The following is a 17,905-nucleotide window of genomic DNA, read 5'->3' as shown; positions in this document are numbered from 1 at the left end:
GTAGAAATTACAGAGAAACCAGTTTCAGCTCAATATAAAACACTTTCTAACAACTAGAGCTTTTCAAAGGTGGAATGTGCTACCTCGTGCAAAAAAAAAAAAGTGCCTTCCAGTTCCAGACCCATTTGCACGGTCACCTCTCAAGGTGACAGCATACAAGACATGCCAGCCCTGGGTGGAAGCTGAGTCTGCCACAATGCTTCCCTAACCTGGGTAATCATTACCGTCACCTGGGTCACTCCTCGGCCCCCCTCTCAGAGTCTGATTCCCAAACCACGGGTCTAATCTTTACAAGTTAGCCAAGGCAGAGAGGCAGGTAGTAGGTAGTCAGTAATGGCCAACCAATGACCTAATCCTCAATTAAAATGGAACTGCAGTCTAGCCACAAGTTTCCAAATGATTTTAATGTTGTCAATAGCTTTGACCAAAATGACCCTGAACGCACCAAGTAGCTCTGTTTTTTCCCCAGTGTTCTTCCCGGTGTTCTTCTCCACTGCAGCCATGCAGGCGTCCTGTGCCAGGCATGCTCCCATCTTGCTTTTGCACTTGTTGCTCTCTCTGCGCCCCAGACATCTGCATGGCTTGCTTCTTCACTTTCTTCAAGCTTTTACTTAACCATCTTCCCAGTGAGACCTTCTGTGGCTACCAAGGTAGGATTGCAATGCTACTCCCATGCAGACATTTCATACCCCCTTGCTTCCTTTGATTTGTTTTCCTCAGTACTTATAATCTTATAACATTTAATATAAACTTCTTGTTCATTTACTTTGCTTGTTGTTTATTTTTCCCACCAGGATGTAAGCTCCATGGAGGCCAAAACTTTTGTTCATTACTGTATTCCTTGCACCTAGAACAATGCCTGACAGACAACTCTTTGTTGAAAGACTGAACTATGTTGGGGTGGCAACTTAGCTGTTTTTTTGTAAACAAAGTTTTATCGAAACGCCATCACGCTCATTCACTTATGTATTGTCTACATCTGTTTCTGTGCCACAAGAGCAGAGCTGAGTAGGTGCAACAGAGACTGTGGACCGCAAAGCCTAAAATATGTAATGTCTGGCTCTTTACAGGATAGTTGCCGACCCCTAGCGCACTGGTTGTGGTCTGATTCAAAATTTCTAGGTCACTGAACTTGATAATAAATGGGCATGTATTCTCTGCAGCTCCTGCCATGAAGAGGTGGAACGTCTTTCCTCACGCCAGATGGGTGATTTCTAGAAACCAATAGAATGTAATGGAAGTGAGGTGAGATTATGAAGCCTAGGCAGCAAGGGGCCTTCCAGTTTCCTCTCTGGCTCTTCTGGAATGCTGCCACCACGTTAAAAAGTCTGAGCGAACCTCTTGAGGTCAGGGGGCACCCCATCCCCACCAAGGCTCCAGGCATATGAGTGAGCCCAGGGGACACCAGCAGAACCAGCCCATAGGCCAGCCCACAGAAGAGTGAGAAATATAAATGACTTATTTTAAGTCACTTAGCTTTGGGGTGGTTTGTTATTTAGGAAAGGCTAATTAACACAGAAAGATTTATTTATGACGATTTTTAGATTAAACCCTTAGGGTAAATTTTCTACTTTTTCTTCATGCATCTTCATACTACTGTGAATGCAGCAGCCTCTTTTGTAAGGTATTTATATATAATTTTCTGTTTATCTCGAGTGGAATCATAGTTTAATAACTAAATTTTACAAATACGCTGAGTTTTGAAAATTTGAGAGTAGTTTTGAGAGAGTTTGAGATACTATACCGCAGGGCTTGGCAAACCATGGCCAGTGGGATGGCACCTCATTTTGTAAATAAAAGTTTATTAAAATGAGGTCATGCCTATTCCTTTATAGATTCTCCATGGCTGCTTTCCTGCTATATTGGCTGTGTGTACTAGTAGCAACAAAGACCACATGGCCTACGAACCTAAAATATTTCCTATCTGGTCCTTTACAAGAAAAGTTTGTCAACGCCTCCTGTACAACACTGTTTTGAATGCTATTCATAAAAGTAAAAAAAAAAAAAATCTAACATAGCTATCAAGTACACCTTCAAAGCCCAAACAACTCTCACAGTGATTTTCTGCTCTCTTGAGTAAACACCGATTTAGTCAGTTTTATTATAAACCTAGTAAGAAATGAGTATTTTGATTTCTGAAACACAATACAATGGAGACAAATAATTTCTTTAAACGCTTCTTTGGAAAGGCTACGGTTTTTGGGCTGCTACTGTGTGTCATGTAAAGCCATTATTCTGACAGCTCTGCTGGTAAAACTGAAGCTGGAATTAATATCCATTATCGAAAGGTCATTGCACAGGGACAGGCCAGCAGCGAGTTTTAAAATGTTAATAACTCTGATATTTTTCAAATATAAACAAAAGGTCTTTCTTTGTTTTATAATTCTTTCCCTATATGGTTCATTTCAAAATGAAAACGCTTAAGCCAACGGCCTGAATTATATAATGCAGTTGCGAGCTGGTGATATGTCAGTGACTGCGCTTATCAGAATTGTGTACTTTGTGGCACGCACGGTACTGAAGTCCTCATGTATGTCACCTTCCATAGTCACTGAGTCTGAACATCATTATTTTATGTACCAGTAAAATAGAAAAAATGCTGCCAGTGACATTATGTCACATGCTTTATCCCTTAGAACTTCATCTTACACTCAATGCAAGTGCTCTTTGAGACTTCCTTTGACACAGGTTTTCTCATATATTGCCTTTATACAAACAAAAGAGAAAAGGAAAATGTAAGTAAAATTAATCGGTTTAGGTTTTCTTCCCATTTGGAGGCTGACTCTTCTCATCTTTCAACTCAAGCATCAGGGTCGCCTTGTTGTCATATTCTATTCCGTTACAGTATCGGTAAGGAGGGCACTGCTGAAGCACCCTCTGCTGAGGTCTCTTTAGATTAACCTCCAGGGCGGTCACGTCCACTCTGCAAGGTTCAACCTGCATGTGCCAGCAGCAGGAACTCGTCAGGACCGCCACACGGACAGCAGTGGCTGATGTACTGATTGCAGAGCTATTCAAATATGGTGTGTGTGTGTGTGTGTGTGTGTGTGTGTATGGGGGGATGTGTGCCATGGAATTCATCCTACTGCTAACTGTTAATGTCATCAGAGAAGGAAACTCAGGCAGCAACAGTCATTTCCACTAGTTCATCTATATCACAGCTCATTTATACTGGGGTGATTTTTCAAGTATCAGTATTAGAAATAACTCTATATGTTTCGAATAGGGAGTTTAACTCTATATGAAATGTAATGAATATATAAATCAGAATTGCTCTGAAATAAAGACTAACGAGACTTCATTCAAACCAAACGCATACATTCAAGACCCCACAGTGGCGGGTCGTCAGTGAGTCTTCACGTGGCCAAGCTCTGCTGAACCTCAGTACTCTGGGTTTCCTAACACCCATCAGATCTTTACCCACCTTTGGAAAAAACCAGTCTACATGTTAATAGCCAAGAGGTTTGGCGAGCAGCAGAGCGTGATGGCAAGTCAGACCGGTGATCATCTCTAGAGACTGGAATCAGACTGCTCTGCAGGCCGCACGGGCCACCCCATCACTCCCACCCGCTCTAACCTCCACGAGCAGGGGCCAGGAGGAGTTCCCAACCTCTGTGAACCCCCGGTACCCCTCCCCTTCCTCACCCCACACTCGCAGCCTGGCCACCTCCTCAGCCTAAGACCATCTGGACTTAGAGGGCCCCTTGCCTCTATCTCACGCTCTCACAGGACGCTCAGAACTCCCAGGTCATTGACAGTCTTCAGCAGTCTAAATATCAAGAGGATTCACACATGTCATCCCACCCGTTCCCAACCTCTGAACCCCTTCTACTAGGACATATGGAGCTCTTAGTCAAGTTATCGGCAGAATCTTTGGAATCGTCAACCTCTCACCTATGTACCTTTCACCTTCTTGCTCTATCGGAAACCTGCCTCTTCCAGAGCCTGGTCTCCTCAGCAGGCTCTTCAGGTGATGGACACTTCTCTGCCCACTCTGCTTCTGCCACTGGGCCTTGGTGGTGCTGCCTTGTTCCACGGTGCGGCTTCTATACCGACGGTGGACAAACGTTTTCTTAAAAGGCCATGTAGTAAATATTTCAGACTTTGTGGGCCATGCAGTCTGTCTCAACTACTCAACAATGCCATTATACAAGAACAACCAGCCACAGAAAATATGCAAATGAGTGGAGATGTCTACCTTCCAACAAAAACTTATTTGTAAAAGCAAGCAGCCAGATGACAGGCTGTAGTGTCCTGAATCTCAGGTCAGCAGTCTGCACCACCTGCCTCCTCTCCCCCACTTGCCATCATCCTCAGACCACTGAGTCACTTCCCTTTATTCCCTGAGATCAATGTTACCCTAACACTACTATTCTTGCCATCATTTTTGTGATTTCCACTTTACAAAACATGGAATGGGGCTCAGTCTTATGAGAACTTAAGCTTATACAGTTGGGGGGTGGGGATGGACTATAAGAAAAAAAATATGAATGTGAAATCGACCCTGTGTGTATGAGGGCCCTTGACACTTACGCTTCATTAGCATCATAGTTAACCTGTCTGTGCTCCTTCTGGTGCTCCAACTCCTCACAGTCCACTGAACATACAACTGTAGTAGCCACCTCCATCAACTCATAGACACAATCCTTCCACGCCTGACTTCTCAGCTCCCCAAGCTCCTGTCTTCTAGAATTTTGTCTTTTATCTGGCCTCAGCCATGTAACCCCATGCTTCATGGGCCGGCAGCTGCAACCTCTGTAATGCCAATTTCAGGCATCTGACTCCTTATCCACTCTCTCAATTAGCAAATAGAGCTACTAATAATGTTATAGGCTTCATTCTGCAGTATCTTGATTCTCAGCCCATGTTAGAGAGAAGAATGTTTTGAAGGGATTCATGGGTGGGGTTTTTTTTTTTTTATTGTTTAATGCAATGGTCACCAAGAAGATTTGCAGAAAAAGAACAACATTTTATTATTATGGGTCACATTTTCCAGTTTCTTTTTCATATCTACTAAGTTTTGGTTGTAGACTGGTCATTGCGTAGAGAGTTGGGATAACATGTTGTGGAGAGTTGGGATTATACTGTTATCTTATAAGTGGTATTGACACTTGTCCTGGCAGGCAGCTAAATTCCTTGTCAATTCTTTTGACCCTGAAGGACTTAGTGTTATTCTGTGTTAGGACAAGTCTATAGTGGTTTAATGCTTAGTCCTATGTAGTACATGGTCTAAATTCTAAGGCAGGTCTAGAGTAGAACTCCACTGGCAAGGCTGGAATTCCTACATCTCCTATTACTGCTTGGTTTCTACTATCTCATTTCAGTTCCCAGTCTTATGGCATCTTCTCTATCTTCTGATAAGCCTAACAGAATGTTGCTTGGTGCAAGTGAAGCCCAGCCCTTACCTAGGACCTGTGGGAAACCTGCAAGTAGACTTCTAGGCCCTAACCCTCTTTGCAACTCTTCTCTTATACTCTGCTTTGTGAACTCAACAGTTCACATCTCTGAACACTGAACTCTACTCCCAGCTCAGCAAGACCTCTGTGTTCTGCTTGTACTCTGCTTCTCTCCCCAAAGGGGGAAAAAACCCAGAGTGACGTGAGATTTACATTATGTATTTCCTTTCTCACAGGGATCATAGCCCTATTCTGCTTATTTCCTAGTGACTAAAACAATTGCTTCACGTATTTTGTTGAGTTTTACTGGTTTTTATGGTGGGAGGATGTGTTAGTATCAGTCATTGTCATAGGAGAAAGCCAATATGCATTTTTTGAAGTGCACATAATAAATCATCAAAACTGACTATATATTAGGTACAAGCAAACCTCAAAAAGTTATTTTATAATAATGTAAAGAACAAAGTAAATGAACAAACAAAATAGAAACAGACCCATAGATACAGTGGCCAAACTGATAGTTACTAGATGGGAGGCTGAGTGAGGAAGGTGAAGGGATTCAGAAGTACAAATTGGTAGTTACAAAAGTGTCACGGGATGTAAAATTCAGCATAGGGAATAGAGTCAATAATATGTTAAAATCTAGGTATAGTGTCAGGCGGGTACTACACTTACCAGAGGATCATTTCAAGTTATATGAATGTCTCACCACTACTCTGTACACCTAAAACTAATATAAAATAATATTGAATGTCAACTATAATTTTAAAAAATAGTCACGGGGATATGTAGTATAGCATAGGGAATATAGTCAATAATATTATAACTATGTACAGTTCAGATGGGTAACAGACTTATTGGGGCAATTAGTTTGTGAAGTATATAAATGTCTAATTCCTGTGTTGTTTTGTATACCTGAAACTAATAAAAAAAATGCTCCATATCATATGTCACCAGGGAAACACAAATTAAAACAATAATAAGATACCACGACACACTTAACCAAAATCCAGAGCACTGACAACACCAAATACTGGAGAGGACGTGGAGCAACAGAAAATCTCATTCTTCGCTGGTGGGCATGCAAAGTGGTACAGCCACTTTGAAAGACAGTCTGGTTATTTCTTACAAAACTAAATGATTAGCACTAAGATGAGCAATCATACTCCTTGGTATTTAAAGAAACTCAAAGCTCATGTCCATACAAACACCTGCACGTGGATGTTTAGAGCAGCTTCATCCATAATCGCCAAAACTTAGAAGCAACCAAGATGCCCTGCAGCAGGTGAACGGACAAACTGTGGTCCATCCAGACAAGGGAATATTATTTAGAGCTAAGAAGAAATCAGCTATCAAGCCATAAAAATACATGGAGGAATCTTAAATGCATATTACTAAGTGAAAGAAGCCAGTCTGCGAGCGCTACATACTCTCTGATTCCAACTATCTGACATTTTGGAAAAGCCAAAACTGGAGACAGTAAAAAAAAAATCAGTGGTTGTAGGGATGGCGGCGGAGGTTAATAGGCAGAGCACAGAGCATTTTTAGGGTACTGAAACTACTCGGAATAATATTATAATGATGGATACGTGTCATCGTACATTTGTCCAAACCCAGAGAATATATGACACCAAGAGTGAACCTACGGTAAAGTATGGACTTTGGTTGATAATGACGTGTCAATGTGGGTTCATCTTTGATAAACGCACCGCTCTGGTGGGACAGGCTGACATGGGGGGAGGCCTGTGTAGGGGCATGGGTTACGTGGAAAAACTCGGTATTTCTCTCAATTTTGTGTTAAATCTAGAACTGCTCTTAAAAAATAAACTCAAAAACTGTTTTAAATTATAATATTACAGACGTGTATGTATAAAGCAAAGTAAAGCCACCCTCAGCCCATCCAACCTCATTTGACAAGGTGCCTTTGACCATATATGTTTTTGTTTTGATTGGCAGCAATAAGTCTAAATACTAGGCTTATACTTCTGTTTTCGGGTCTGTCACCTTCAAGCAGTGCCTACTGACTTCAAGCCATGAAAGAGAGTAAATTACTGTAGGGAAACTATCGCAATCGAACCACACTTCCCCTTTTTGCTGGTAATATTTATGGATATTAAGCATCTATGTTAACGGATGAACTTCAAACAGTACTTCTTGATGCCCCACTATGTAAGACGCGGAAACTTACAAAGAGGCAAAACTCAAAAGAATCAAAGGCGAGTTCTAAGAAGCACTTACCTTGCTCATAAAGGAGTTTCATATTTGAATCTTTGCAGGCAACCAGGTTGTTGAGCAGGGCAATCACGCTTTGCATGGTGTTACCCAGAATGTTCTCCTGATGTTCCTGCAACCGATTAGAATGGTCATCATAACTACATAGAGATAAAATTACATAGGAAGAAGAATAATGACAAATGATCCAATGACCTCCATCCCTTCATTCTTTGCACCAGGTTCCATGACTATGTCTTTGCAGTCTGATGAAGCGGACACTTCCGCCCCATTAGTGAGTTAAGTGACTGGGGAGGCAGCCTGAACCATTCAGAGAACGGCGCCACTGCATGCAGTCCCCTGACTGTGAGCTGAAGGACAGCCACGTAGCCCTCTGTGCTTCAGATGGGTGACAAAGGATGACGGTGACCAGAAATCAACCTCGTGAAACTTAGGAGGCCACACCTGAAAGTCATCTTGAGATCACAAAGAAATATTTCTGCAGACTCAGGAGTAAACTGGTACTGATCTTTTCCTTCTGAAGTCCGTACACTGCTGACGGCTATGTTGCTGGATATGACCTACTGCATCACTGCTTTGGTGTGATAAACTACACTGGGGACCTAAAAGAGTGAATTTTGCTTTCCCCGAACACTTAACATCGTATGGCAGGGGGTAACTTTGGTCCTAAAGAGAATGAGGAAGACGAATAATTCTTCAGTCTTAATTTCTCATTTGAAGGATAATTCTTCAGTTTTCATTTCTCATTTTAAAGATAAAAAAAAATTTCTTTGTAATTTTTAAGGGATCTCAAAAATAACTTGCTTTAGTTTTATTTCCTTTTTCATTCCTCTGAATTTTTTAACAATTCAACAACACAGAACATAATGGAAACTAAGAAATTTCAAATAAGAAAAATAAAGAGAACGTCATTAAGCTCTGGGACTAGGAGGAGGCAGGCCAGATGCATAGGGGACAAGAAGAAAGGAGGCCCTCATCTTCAGGTTTGTGCAACTACTCTTACTGTCTGCCTTACTCTAGTCCTGGCCCTGCCCCTGGACCACTCAGTAGTAACTAGGCCTATCCTAAAAAGTAACACGTGTATCAATTTAGCAGGGGGGAGAGAGAGAGAGAGAGAGAGAGAGAGAGATATGTTTTGCTGTATTTTGCTCACTCAACAAATAATTAATGTACAGCTATTATATACCAGGCACTGTTCTAGGCACTTGAGGTCTATCAGTGAACAAAATAAGGTTCCTTGTCCTCACAGAAACAGACAACAAACAACAAGCATAATAAATAAGCTATATAATGTGTTAGAAGGTAGCAAGTGCAAAAAAAGAGGAGAGAAAAGTGGAGACATTTGTATTCCTTTGTACTAACTCAAAGCCAAAATATGAAGACTGGTTATTAAAATGGAAAGCTGGTTCTTTGGACAGACCAATAAAATAGACAAAGTTTTGGTGAGTCCAATCAACAAGAAAGTGGAGGAAACAGTGTAAAAGGTGACGTAAAGAGGTTCAAGGAAGATTTGTGGAGATCAGAAGAGAATGCTCATGCCCACTTGTAATTAGAGATGCCCATGACACTTGCTTTGGACAATTAAACTGATTTGGGCAGAAACTTTAAGGGCCGTTGAGGGCTTCACTGTCCCATCTTTCCCTCTGCCCTGGTGACCGGAAATGGTCCATACGGCACAGGCTCCAACAACCCACGTCTCAGAGTGAGGACCTGTGCAGCGGAGTGGCCACGAGTGCTCTGATGGACACATGGCTTCCTGAGTGTACAAAAATACCAACACGCATCTGTCTCTGAAGCTGCTCTGTCAACAAATGTCTACCTTCCACTCATGGGAGCCACCGGATTTCATGAGTTTACTGTCTACATTTTTGCCTGATAAGCCCCACTTAATATGACATAATGTGGGGAAGGGAGACCACAGAACAAGTCCTTGATCCTCTCAAGATGATGACAGGACGAGCGGTTTGCTTTCCAAATACAAACACCTAAAAGTTACTTTCTTTAGAAACACACACTTAAGAGTGGATGTTACTGTTTGACTGTTTCACCAACACCAGCTTAAGAAGATTTATGTGGAAGCCATGGTCTGCCACCAATTTCATCTAATTACTCTTACAGATGGTTGGATGGAAAGGGTGATCGATAAGCACCAACATGGCGTGACATGTTACTCGTGATAAACTAACTAACAATACATTGGAAACCTATTTTTTGTGAAGAAAAGAGAAGTTGATAAACCCTTTTTTGGTCCCATTCAGTAAAATAACACATAGCGCTCCTTGTTCAAAGACCAGTCTGTAAGCAAATATACGTCAGTCTTACTGGAGATAGGAGTATACCCAGTGTTCCTTTGATAGGCACATTTTAATGATTAAATGCACCTTTTCTATGATGCCCTTGGCAATACTTCAGTTTTTCCTTGTGCTCACAGGGTGAATACCACTTATGAATGTAGGCATTTCCTTTAACACAAAAACCCACTTTCTAAACCTCCATTTCCCCTGAAGACTAAGAACCAGGATCGTAAACCTGGCCAAAGAGGTTCTGGGACTCCTGAGATGGAGGTCCCCTCGCACTGCAGAATGAAGGACTCTGCTAGCCCCTGGTCAGTCTGCAGAGGGGCATACATCCAAGGCACACCCTGGTTATCAAGAGCCCCCACTGCCCTTATGACTGGGGGTACTCAGGATAAAATAGTTGATGCAGAAAATAAAGAAGAGACCGATAATCCTGTAACCAGACTGGGAGAAATGGTTCCCTTTCTATCGTATCCTTTGATGGTCACCCGACGGGAGGAGGGTTGAGGGGTTGGGTAAAAAAGGCAAAGGGATTAAGAAGTACAAATTGACAGTTATGGAAACAGTCACGGGAATATAAAGTACAGCATAGGAAATATAATCAATAATATTGTAGTAACTACGTATGGTGTCGGATGGGTACTAGACTTAGCAGGGTGATCACCTCGTAACATACTCGTGTGTCAATTTCTAATAGCTATGTGGTACTCCTACAACTAATATGATATTGTATGTCAACTGTAATTTAAAAATAAATTTAAAAAACTTTTTTAATGCTTTTTAGTTTCTTTGTTGGTTTTCAAGTTTTCATAAACTGTGAACTCCGTTCAATATTAAGTGGGGCTTATAAAAATTATAGAATTATAAGTTTACTTCCTGTTCCCTCTTGTAGGTATATACACTTCTTACATATTGAGGGGGAGGGAGACCACAGAACAGTCACTGCTCCTCTGAAGATGCTGACGTGGTTCTCTGGGGGAACTAAGACAGGTACCGCTGTGGCCTAGATCATAATATTCCCCAGAAAGAATCCTAAATACGTGGGAAGAGCAGTTGAGAAGGTGTAAACATGAATTAAGTACAACTCTATTAACTTCTATCAAATTGAGTTACTTCATTTCTCTTAGCAACTTTAATAAGATTTGTCCTTGCTGTTCACAAACACATTAGTCTACAGGGGATAAATTATGCATTGACAAACATCCCATTTTCTTCTCAAAGTCGGAGTAGAGGATTATATGAAGGGAGAAAACATGGGGATTAGAATGTGGGCCCAGGGTTCTTGGGCACATGCAGAAAACCAGTGTAAAGAGAAAGGACATGCTAAGTAAGTCAGACCGAAAAAGGCGAGAACCACATGATTTCACTCCTACGTGGGCTATCAAACTGAAAGCAACAAATAAACAAGACAAACAAACAAATGAAAACTCACAGACACAGACAACAGCTTAGTGATTACCAGAAGGAAAGGGGGGATGGGAGGAAAGTAGAAGAGGGTAAAGGGGATCAGATATATGGTGACAGAAGAATTGACTTTGGGTGGTGAACACACAATGCAACATACAGATGATGTATTATAGAATGGTACACTTGAAACCTGTATGATTTGATTAATCAATGTCACCCCAGTAAATTTCTTTTTAAAAGAAAACGGAACCACAGGTTTGGTTCAAAGACCATGGGCCAGAGCTGGAGGATAGGGATGACTGATCAGCGACTATGTCCTTACTAGATGCTCCTCTAGGACAGCCCTTCCCCACAAAAGCTATACCAGGGTGGAAGAACTGTAACAGAAGGCTAGGTAAAATCCTTTAGTTCTGTCATCTCATTTAATCATCACCAAAACACCGAACAGGCTACAGAGCCCCCGCTTTTTACAGATTCACAGTGAGGTCAGCGAGATGAAGTGGAACTTGCCCAGAACCCCCCAGCTCTTCACTGGTGAAGCTCGGATTCCATGCCCCTCATCACCATGCAGCACTGCCTGGTGTCCACAGTACAGGAGAAGGAAGGAGGAGAGTCGGAGTCTCCAGACGAGTCAACACACCCCAGGTTCACCAATACCCCCTGAGGGCCCGTGGGGTTATATGGGAGGAATTTAAAGGAGCCCAGAGCAGGGGCTGGAAAGAAGCAGAGAAATGCTGTCTGGGGGCTGCTCTTGTAATGTTGCCCTCCTTCCTTTCATGCCACATGTGCCCTGCCCTGTGGCACCACCACTTGGATCTCCTGGCTTCATAAGAGCCCTTAGCACATATCTCTATGCTGTAAGACGTACAACCCAGGAAGCAAGATGTAGGCGTCAGGCAACTATAGGAAAGGAATGAGCATATTACCCGCAAAATGAAAACACACACTCGAGCCGCCATCAATCGCCACATTATTCAGACACTTAGATTTACCACTGGCTGATGGATGCGGAAGGAAGCTGAGCTCGTGGGAGAAGGTATCACTGACATCCCACGGCCATTTAAGATTAGGATGAAAATCTTTAACTCCTTCATCCATAACCCATCGATAAGCACAGCTGACCTAATTGGTGTGCCCAATGCCACAGTGCACGGACATTTAATAACCAGAGCCCTTGAGAGTTCTAATCAAACATAACATTTGCCAGTAGAGATAATTAGAACTGAAGCAGCAAAATTCTAGTGTTTGGCAACACAGATGAAACAACTTCATTAAAATGTACAGCGTTCAGCAAATGAAAGGCAGGCGAGCACTGGACCCTGAAGAATCAGCCTTCTCAAAACTAATTGCTTCAGTGCTTAAAGCGAACAGCTCTGAAATACCAAGGGCACAGCAAGGAAACGCGACTGAAAAATGATTAGCCTTCCCAAAGTGGTTTCACTGTAAACAGAGCATTATACTTTATTCTAATATCGGAAGATGTAAATGGCACTAAAAGACTTCAGACGTCCAGAGAACAAGTTTGGCAGGGGTCTGAACAGCCAAGGCAGGAAGTACCGCTAACGATCAGAAGTGACAATGAACGATGGCCACGCTCTCCTGCCTTTGGTGTGGGTCAGAACTCAAAGGACAACAAAGTAAAAGACAACAACCAATCCTAAGGAGGTTGGAAACCACTGAGAGAATGAAAAGCAGAAGCACACACAGGGTGCGCCTGCAATCTGCAAACTCTGAGAAATACACACACAGCATATCCTATTCAACACGTGTTTGGACAACTTGCCAGGGCAAGAAAGTAGCGTTTCTCTGCGGGGTCCTCATCAGCTGGGCACATGCTCGCACATGGCACAAAGCCGCTGCCCCAGGATCTAGGGGGTGTCCACTCACACTCCTTTTCATACGTCCTTACGTAGGACTAGATGCCTAGAGACATGGAGCCCGCAGAAAAGGGTCTTGGGAGCACTGAGATGAAACAAATGTATTTGAGGGGAATTTTTGCATATTATTGACTTTTCACAAGACTCTGCCACCGGCAGCTCAAACTCAGTGGAATTTAAACTGACCTCCTCAGCTCTTTCCCCTTCACACTGCTTCCTTTTGTTTCCTGTTTCAATGAACAGTCCTACAGTCTGGCCAGCCTGGCCAAATCCTGGAAGGACCTGGGGCCACTGCCTTTCCCCTTATCCCCGTATCAGCCATCAAGTCCTCCCGGTTCCCCCCTGAGCCCTTTCGGAATCTATCCTCTTCCTTAAGATCAAGCTGTCGTCATCTTTGGCTGGGGCCACCACAATCTCCTAATGGGGTCACTACTTCCAGCTTCACCTCCTCTACTGCTAACCACCCTCCTCGTTCTAAAGTGGCAGAGACTCATCTCCATTCCTGGGGCTCAAATGTGGGGGCTGCAGGCCTGAGGAGTTCGCCGGTGTGTGGAAGGCTTAAGGCGGACGGCCACTGCCTCCCACAGTCCAGGGTGTGTCCAGAGCTCCAGTGGGACTCAAAGGTCTAGAGGGAAGGCACGTCACAAGACCCAAGAGATGACAGAAGGACAATGTCACTCCAACGCTTTCAATCCCAGAGAAATACTGCATCTTGATTTTGGAAAGATTCTCATGACTTATTGAGCCAAATCCTGACCCTTGAGGGTGGGGAGCAGGAAAGGAAACAAGCTGGATTAAACTGAAAGGGCACAGGTATTTACTTCATACACGTATACATGGGCTTTCCTGGGAAGGCCAAGATTTGGGGGTCCAATGCGGGAATGTTTGGGGTGTGATGAAGTTGGGGCTGGGGTCACTGCCACTGGGCATTTGTTCTGCCAGATGTGAAGCAATTCCACAGCTCATCTGTCCTGCGGTCGGGGCTTTGGGGGGCATTGCAGGCTCTGAGGAGGCTAAGGGAGAACTGTGAAGTATGCTCTTCTCCCATCTGTCACCAGAAATGTCTGATGCTCTCACCCTATGAGCCTGGAGGAATAGAATTAGGTCCCTTCTTTCACTTGGGCCATCATTTGAAGGCCTCCCTCCCTCATGCTGGTTAAAGCCATAACAGAAGAAAATTGTTTTCATTATTTTTTAAATTTGACTGACAGATACTGCAGAGGCCCTTTGGGAACAGTGAATACAAGTTACTATTCGTGACGCATCCCAGCAGCTGGCACAGAAGGGAGGATTTAGATCAACTGGTGCCATTTGCCAATCAGGATGCTGAGCCGGCTTTACAATTCCTGTCCTCATGCAACACCAGTGGCAGCGGGCTGTGGGCGCCCTTCTGGCAGGTGAGTTGTATCGCTTGGCTTTTCCAGTGCTGCCCTTTCATGTGACGTAGGCTTCCAGCAGGAAGCTTCCATGCTCTTGGGGTCCGTCAGGGTCCTACGCCTCAAGGAGGTGCAGTGAGCCAGAGCCAGTGCTGCTCGGGCAGGAAAACCCTGGCAACAGAGGCAAAGGGAAGCTACCAGGACCCGTGTCCCTGGGGTCCGACTGTGCCCCATTGATGTGTCTGCCTGGAGGCCAATCTGTCCCACGACATGCTACCTGAGCTAAATATAGGCCAGAAGTAGAGGAACAAATGAGAAAATAGAAGCGTGCATCCAGACACACAACTCCCTCTGCCTGTTCCCTGCATCTCTGCCACTGTCCAAAAGTAGAATAATCGTCATCATCACCACCACCAAATAACAAAAACAAAGCCTTGGCAAATTAATATTTAGGCCAGATGCCATTTACTGGAGCTGGGAGCTATAGGCGAGGCTTCCCTTCTCGTGTTCTCGTGCTATGACGGTGTTTTCATCACCTTCCTGTGCCTGCCTTCATCACAGCACGTCTACCATAGGTACCGTAACTGCTGGCTTGTCCATGCTTCACCTGATGCCAAGCCCTTTGAGGGCAGAATTTGGACTTGCAGTCGTGTCCCCAGTGCATACATAGGTGCAGTGTCTGATCTGTGGTGGCCTCCGGTCAATTAACAACAAAACGTCTTGCTCAAGGTGCTTGCGTGAGTACAGCTGGGGACAAGAATATACAGCTTGTGGGATTCTCTTTCAGGTTAACTTGTCAATGACTAGAAATTGCCTTCAATTGCGCAACTGAGATTTATTGAACACCTAAATTTTGCTACACAATGGCATGAAGCAGAACCGAAAAAGAACAAAAATAATCTTCCTCAGAAATTTTTCCTTGGGTACATATTTACTTTTGAATAACGTTCGCCATAGATGATAAATTCAGATCCTTTTACTTTAAAAAAAATACATAAAATCTCTCACATGCTAAATATTTGTCAAGGACTCGCGAAGCACTTGCATCAGCATGCAAAATGTACACTCCAAAAATTCTGAAAGATGTTGACACAGTTTTAATGGGACTCTCCATTAAAGATAATTGCTCACAAACATAAATACCCCATTCTCAAGAAAAAAAATAGTACATATGGTGCAAATGAATGGAAAGATCAAGACATACGCTTATCACAGACAGTTTCAATTACAGCTATCTTTGACTGGGGGAGTTTGCAAAGTTTTTGCAATAGGAGTTTACCAGGTATCATAGCCATGGTTCCTGCCTCAAAGAAGTACTAGTAAATCTTGCAGGAGAAAGATTTTAGTGGGACTTGGTTAGAAGTTTACTTTAACCTACGATGTAGCAGCACACAAAGGAATTAGTATACGAAGCAGGAAAAACACTGGGCTGAGCAAAACGAGCTGCTTGCCCTGCCCCCAAACAGCTGGCAAACCTGGAGCAAAGCAAGAATCATCCACTACTAGACTTTGGAAAAATCTCAGAGACCCCTCTAGTTCAATCCTTTAAAGATAGAGAAACTGAAGCCCCAAGAAAGAAACACAGGGAGCAGGGACAGGACTTCAACTCGGAGGAGTGTCTTCCTTTCCCGGTACCTCCCTTTGCCCTCACAGTTCTGCAAATCACCTCAGGGGATATAGAGTCAAGGAGGTACTTTCAAACTGATGACTTCTGCATGCCCTGGAATGAAGCCGTAAGTCAGCTCGGCTCCCTGGAGCTGCAGGTTCGGCTGACCTACCACCTTCTTTGGAAGGTCGGCTCTTATATCTGAGCAGCACGTGGGAGGTGGGCTATTCCTAAGGAAACGGGAATCCCTCTCCACATCATGCCTTCTGACCCCCATGCCCCAAAAGCAAATACTTTCTGGATCTGACAAGATTTTTCAACCAGTTTTTGTTGCAGAGGGCTGTCTCTGAAGAGGTGACAGGAGAGTCTGGCCATCTCACAGAGTTGAAATTTTAAACAGGGAGCATCTTTTCCCAATAAATTATTCTGAGGAGGTTACAAATCAGACCTCGGGGACCTGAAAACATACATTTGGGCTATTTTAAAAGTCAGCATGTGAGGCAGCCCGGATCTTTGTCAGTCACCCTGGAATTTGCTACACTTGGTATTTTATGCATGATCACACTTCTGTTCTCAGTCTGCAGAACTAGGGCAATCAGCTTTCCTTTTATTAGACTTTGCTTAGATAATAAATTATACCTATATAATCACTTTGGAACATTTAATATGCTCCTTTTTGGCCACACAATGTGAAAACTGTAGCATCTTGCAGAATAAATTGATTGCAATGGGATATAATAATGTGAAGAATTTTTCACCTCCTAGATATTTTGTGTCTTTACTGACATTTTTTTAAATTAGCTGGAAGTAGAAATAAGCAAAAACTAGGCAGGGTTAACGTGAGTCACGCTGGACAACCATGCGCAGAGCCAAGGGGTCTTGTTCTGGGAAAAGGTTTGGGAGAAGGGATCAGTAAACCCACAGACCCTGGGCATACACAGGGCATGTTCTGGGCAAACAAGAATAAGGGGACCCCAAAAGAGTCAGGAGACTGACCAACGTGACCAAGGGAGAAAGTGACCATATATTGGCTGGTCCCCACTTCTGAAGTCTAGAAGGGAACTATTGAGAGCTTAAATTAATTTCTTAGGCCAAGCCAGGCTGGGCATCTCCTGGGAGCCTTGAGCCAGCAGCCGAAACCTGACCCTACTCTTCAAGATCTCGTCTGGGATAAACACCGATGGGGGTCTTGGCTACAGGCTGGATATTCAAGACTCGCACGCCCACCGTTCACATCCACTGTTTCTGCATCAGAGCAAGTCTCACCAATCCACAAAAAGGCCCCTGGAATGAGGGAGAAGGGGAAAGAGAAAGCTATGCTGTTTTCGTGTTTTTAACTATCGTATCCCAATAAACAAGCCTCAGCTTTAAAAGTTAGATGTCAAGATGGCTTCATTAGCTTTTCCTCATGCAAGTCAAAGAGCAGACCAGAAATCAGAATGAATGCTAAGAAGGAAAGGAGGGAGGTAGAATGAAAGGGAGAAAGACGAGGGAGGGAGAGAGGATGGGAAGGGAGGAGGAAGGACAGATAGATTTTGCCAAAAAAGGGAAAGTGAGCTCAGTAGGACTGACTTCAGGGTACAACCTCTAGTCTGCAGATGGCCGATCGAAAGGGCTCTGCATCAGTAGGCAGCGGTTCACTCAATCTGGAACTAGAAATGAGTTCACAGACCTCGCGTTTGTCCAGCATCCGGTGCCTCTAAATGCTGACCAA

At 43.5% G+C, this 17,905-nt stretch overlaps 1 protein-coding gene across 1 annotated transcript in view; it reads right to left on the bottom strand.

Annotated features, from left to right (window-relative positions):
* Positions 1 to 17,905, bottom strand: part of ULK4 (unc-51 like kinase 4) — a 406,569-nt gene that overhangs the window by 158,991 nt on the left and 229,673 nt on the right. Inside the window, exon 32 of the mRNA XM_033131526.1 lies at positions 7,635 to 7,740. Within this exon, the coding sequence (XP_032987417.1) occupies positions 7,635 to 7,740 (106 nt within the window). The remainder of the gene's footprint in view (positions 1 to 7,634; positions 7,741 to 17,905) is intronic.

Source organism: Rhinolophus ferrumequinum, chromosome 17 (genome assembly GCF_004115265.2).
Source record: "Rhinolophus ferrumequinum isolate MPI-CBG mRhiFer1 chromosome 17, mRhiFer1_v1.p, whole genome shotgun sequence".
Classification (NCBI taxonomy): domain Eukaryota; kingdom Metazoa; phylum Chordata; class Mammalia; order Chiroptera; family Rhinolophidae; genus Rhinolophus; species Rhinolophus ferrumequinum.
This window is presented reverse-complemented; position numbering and strand designations above follow the sequence as displayed.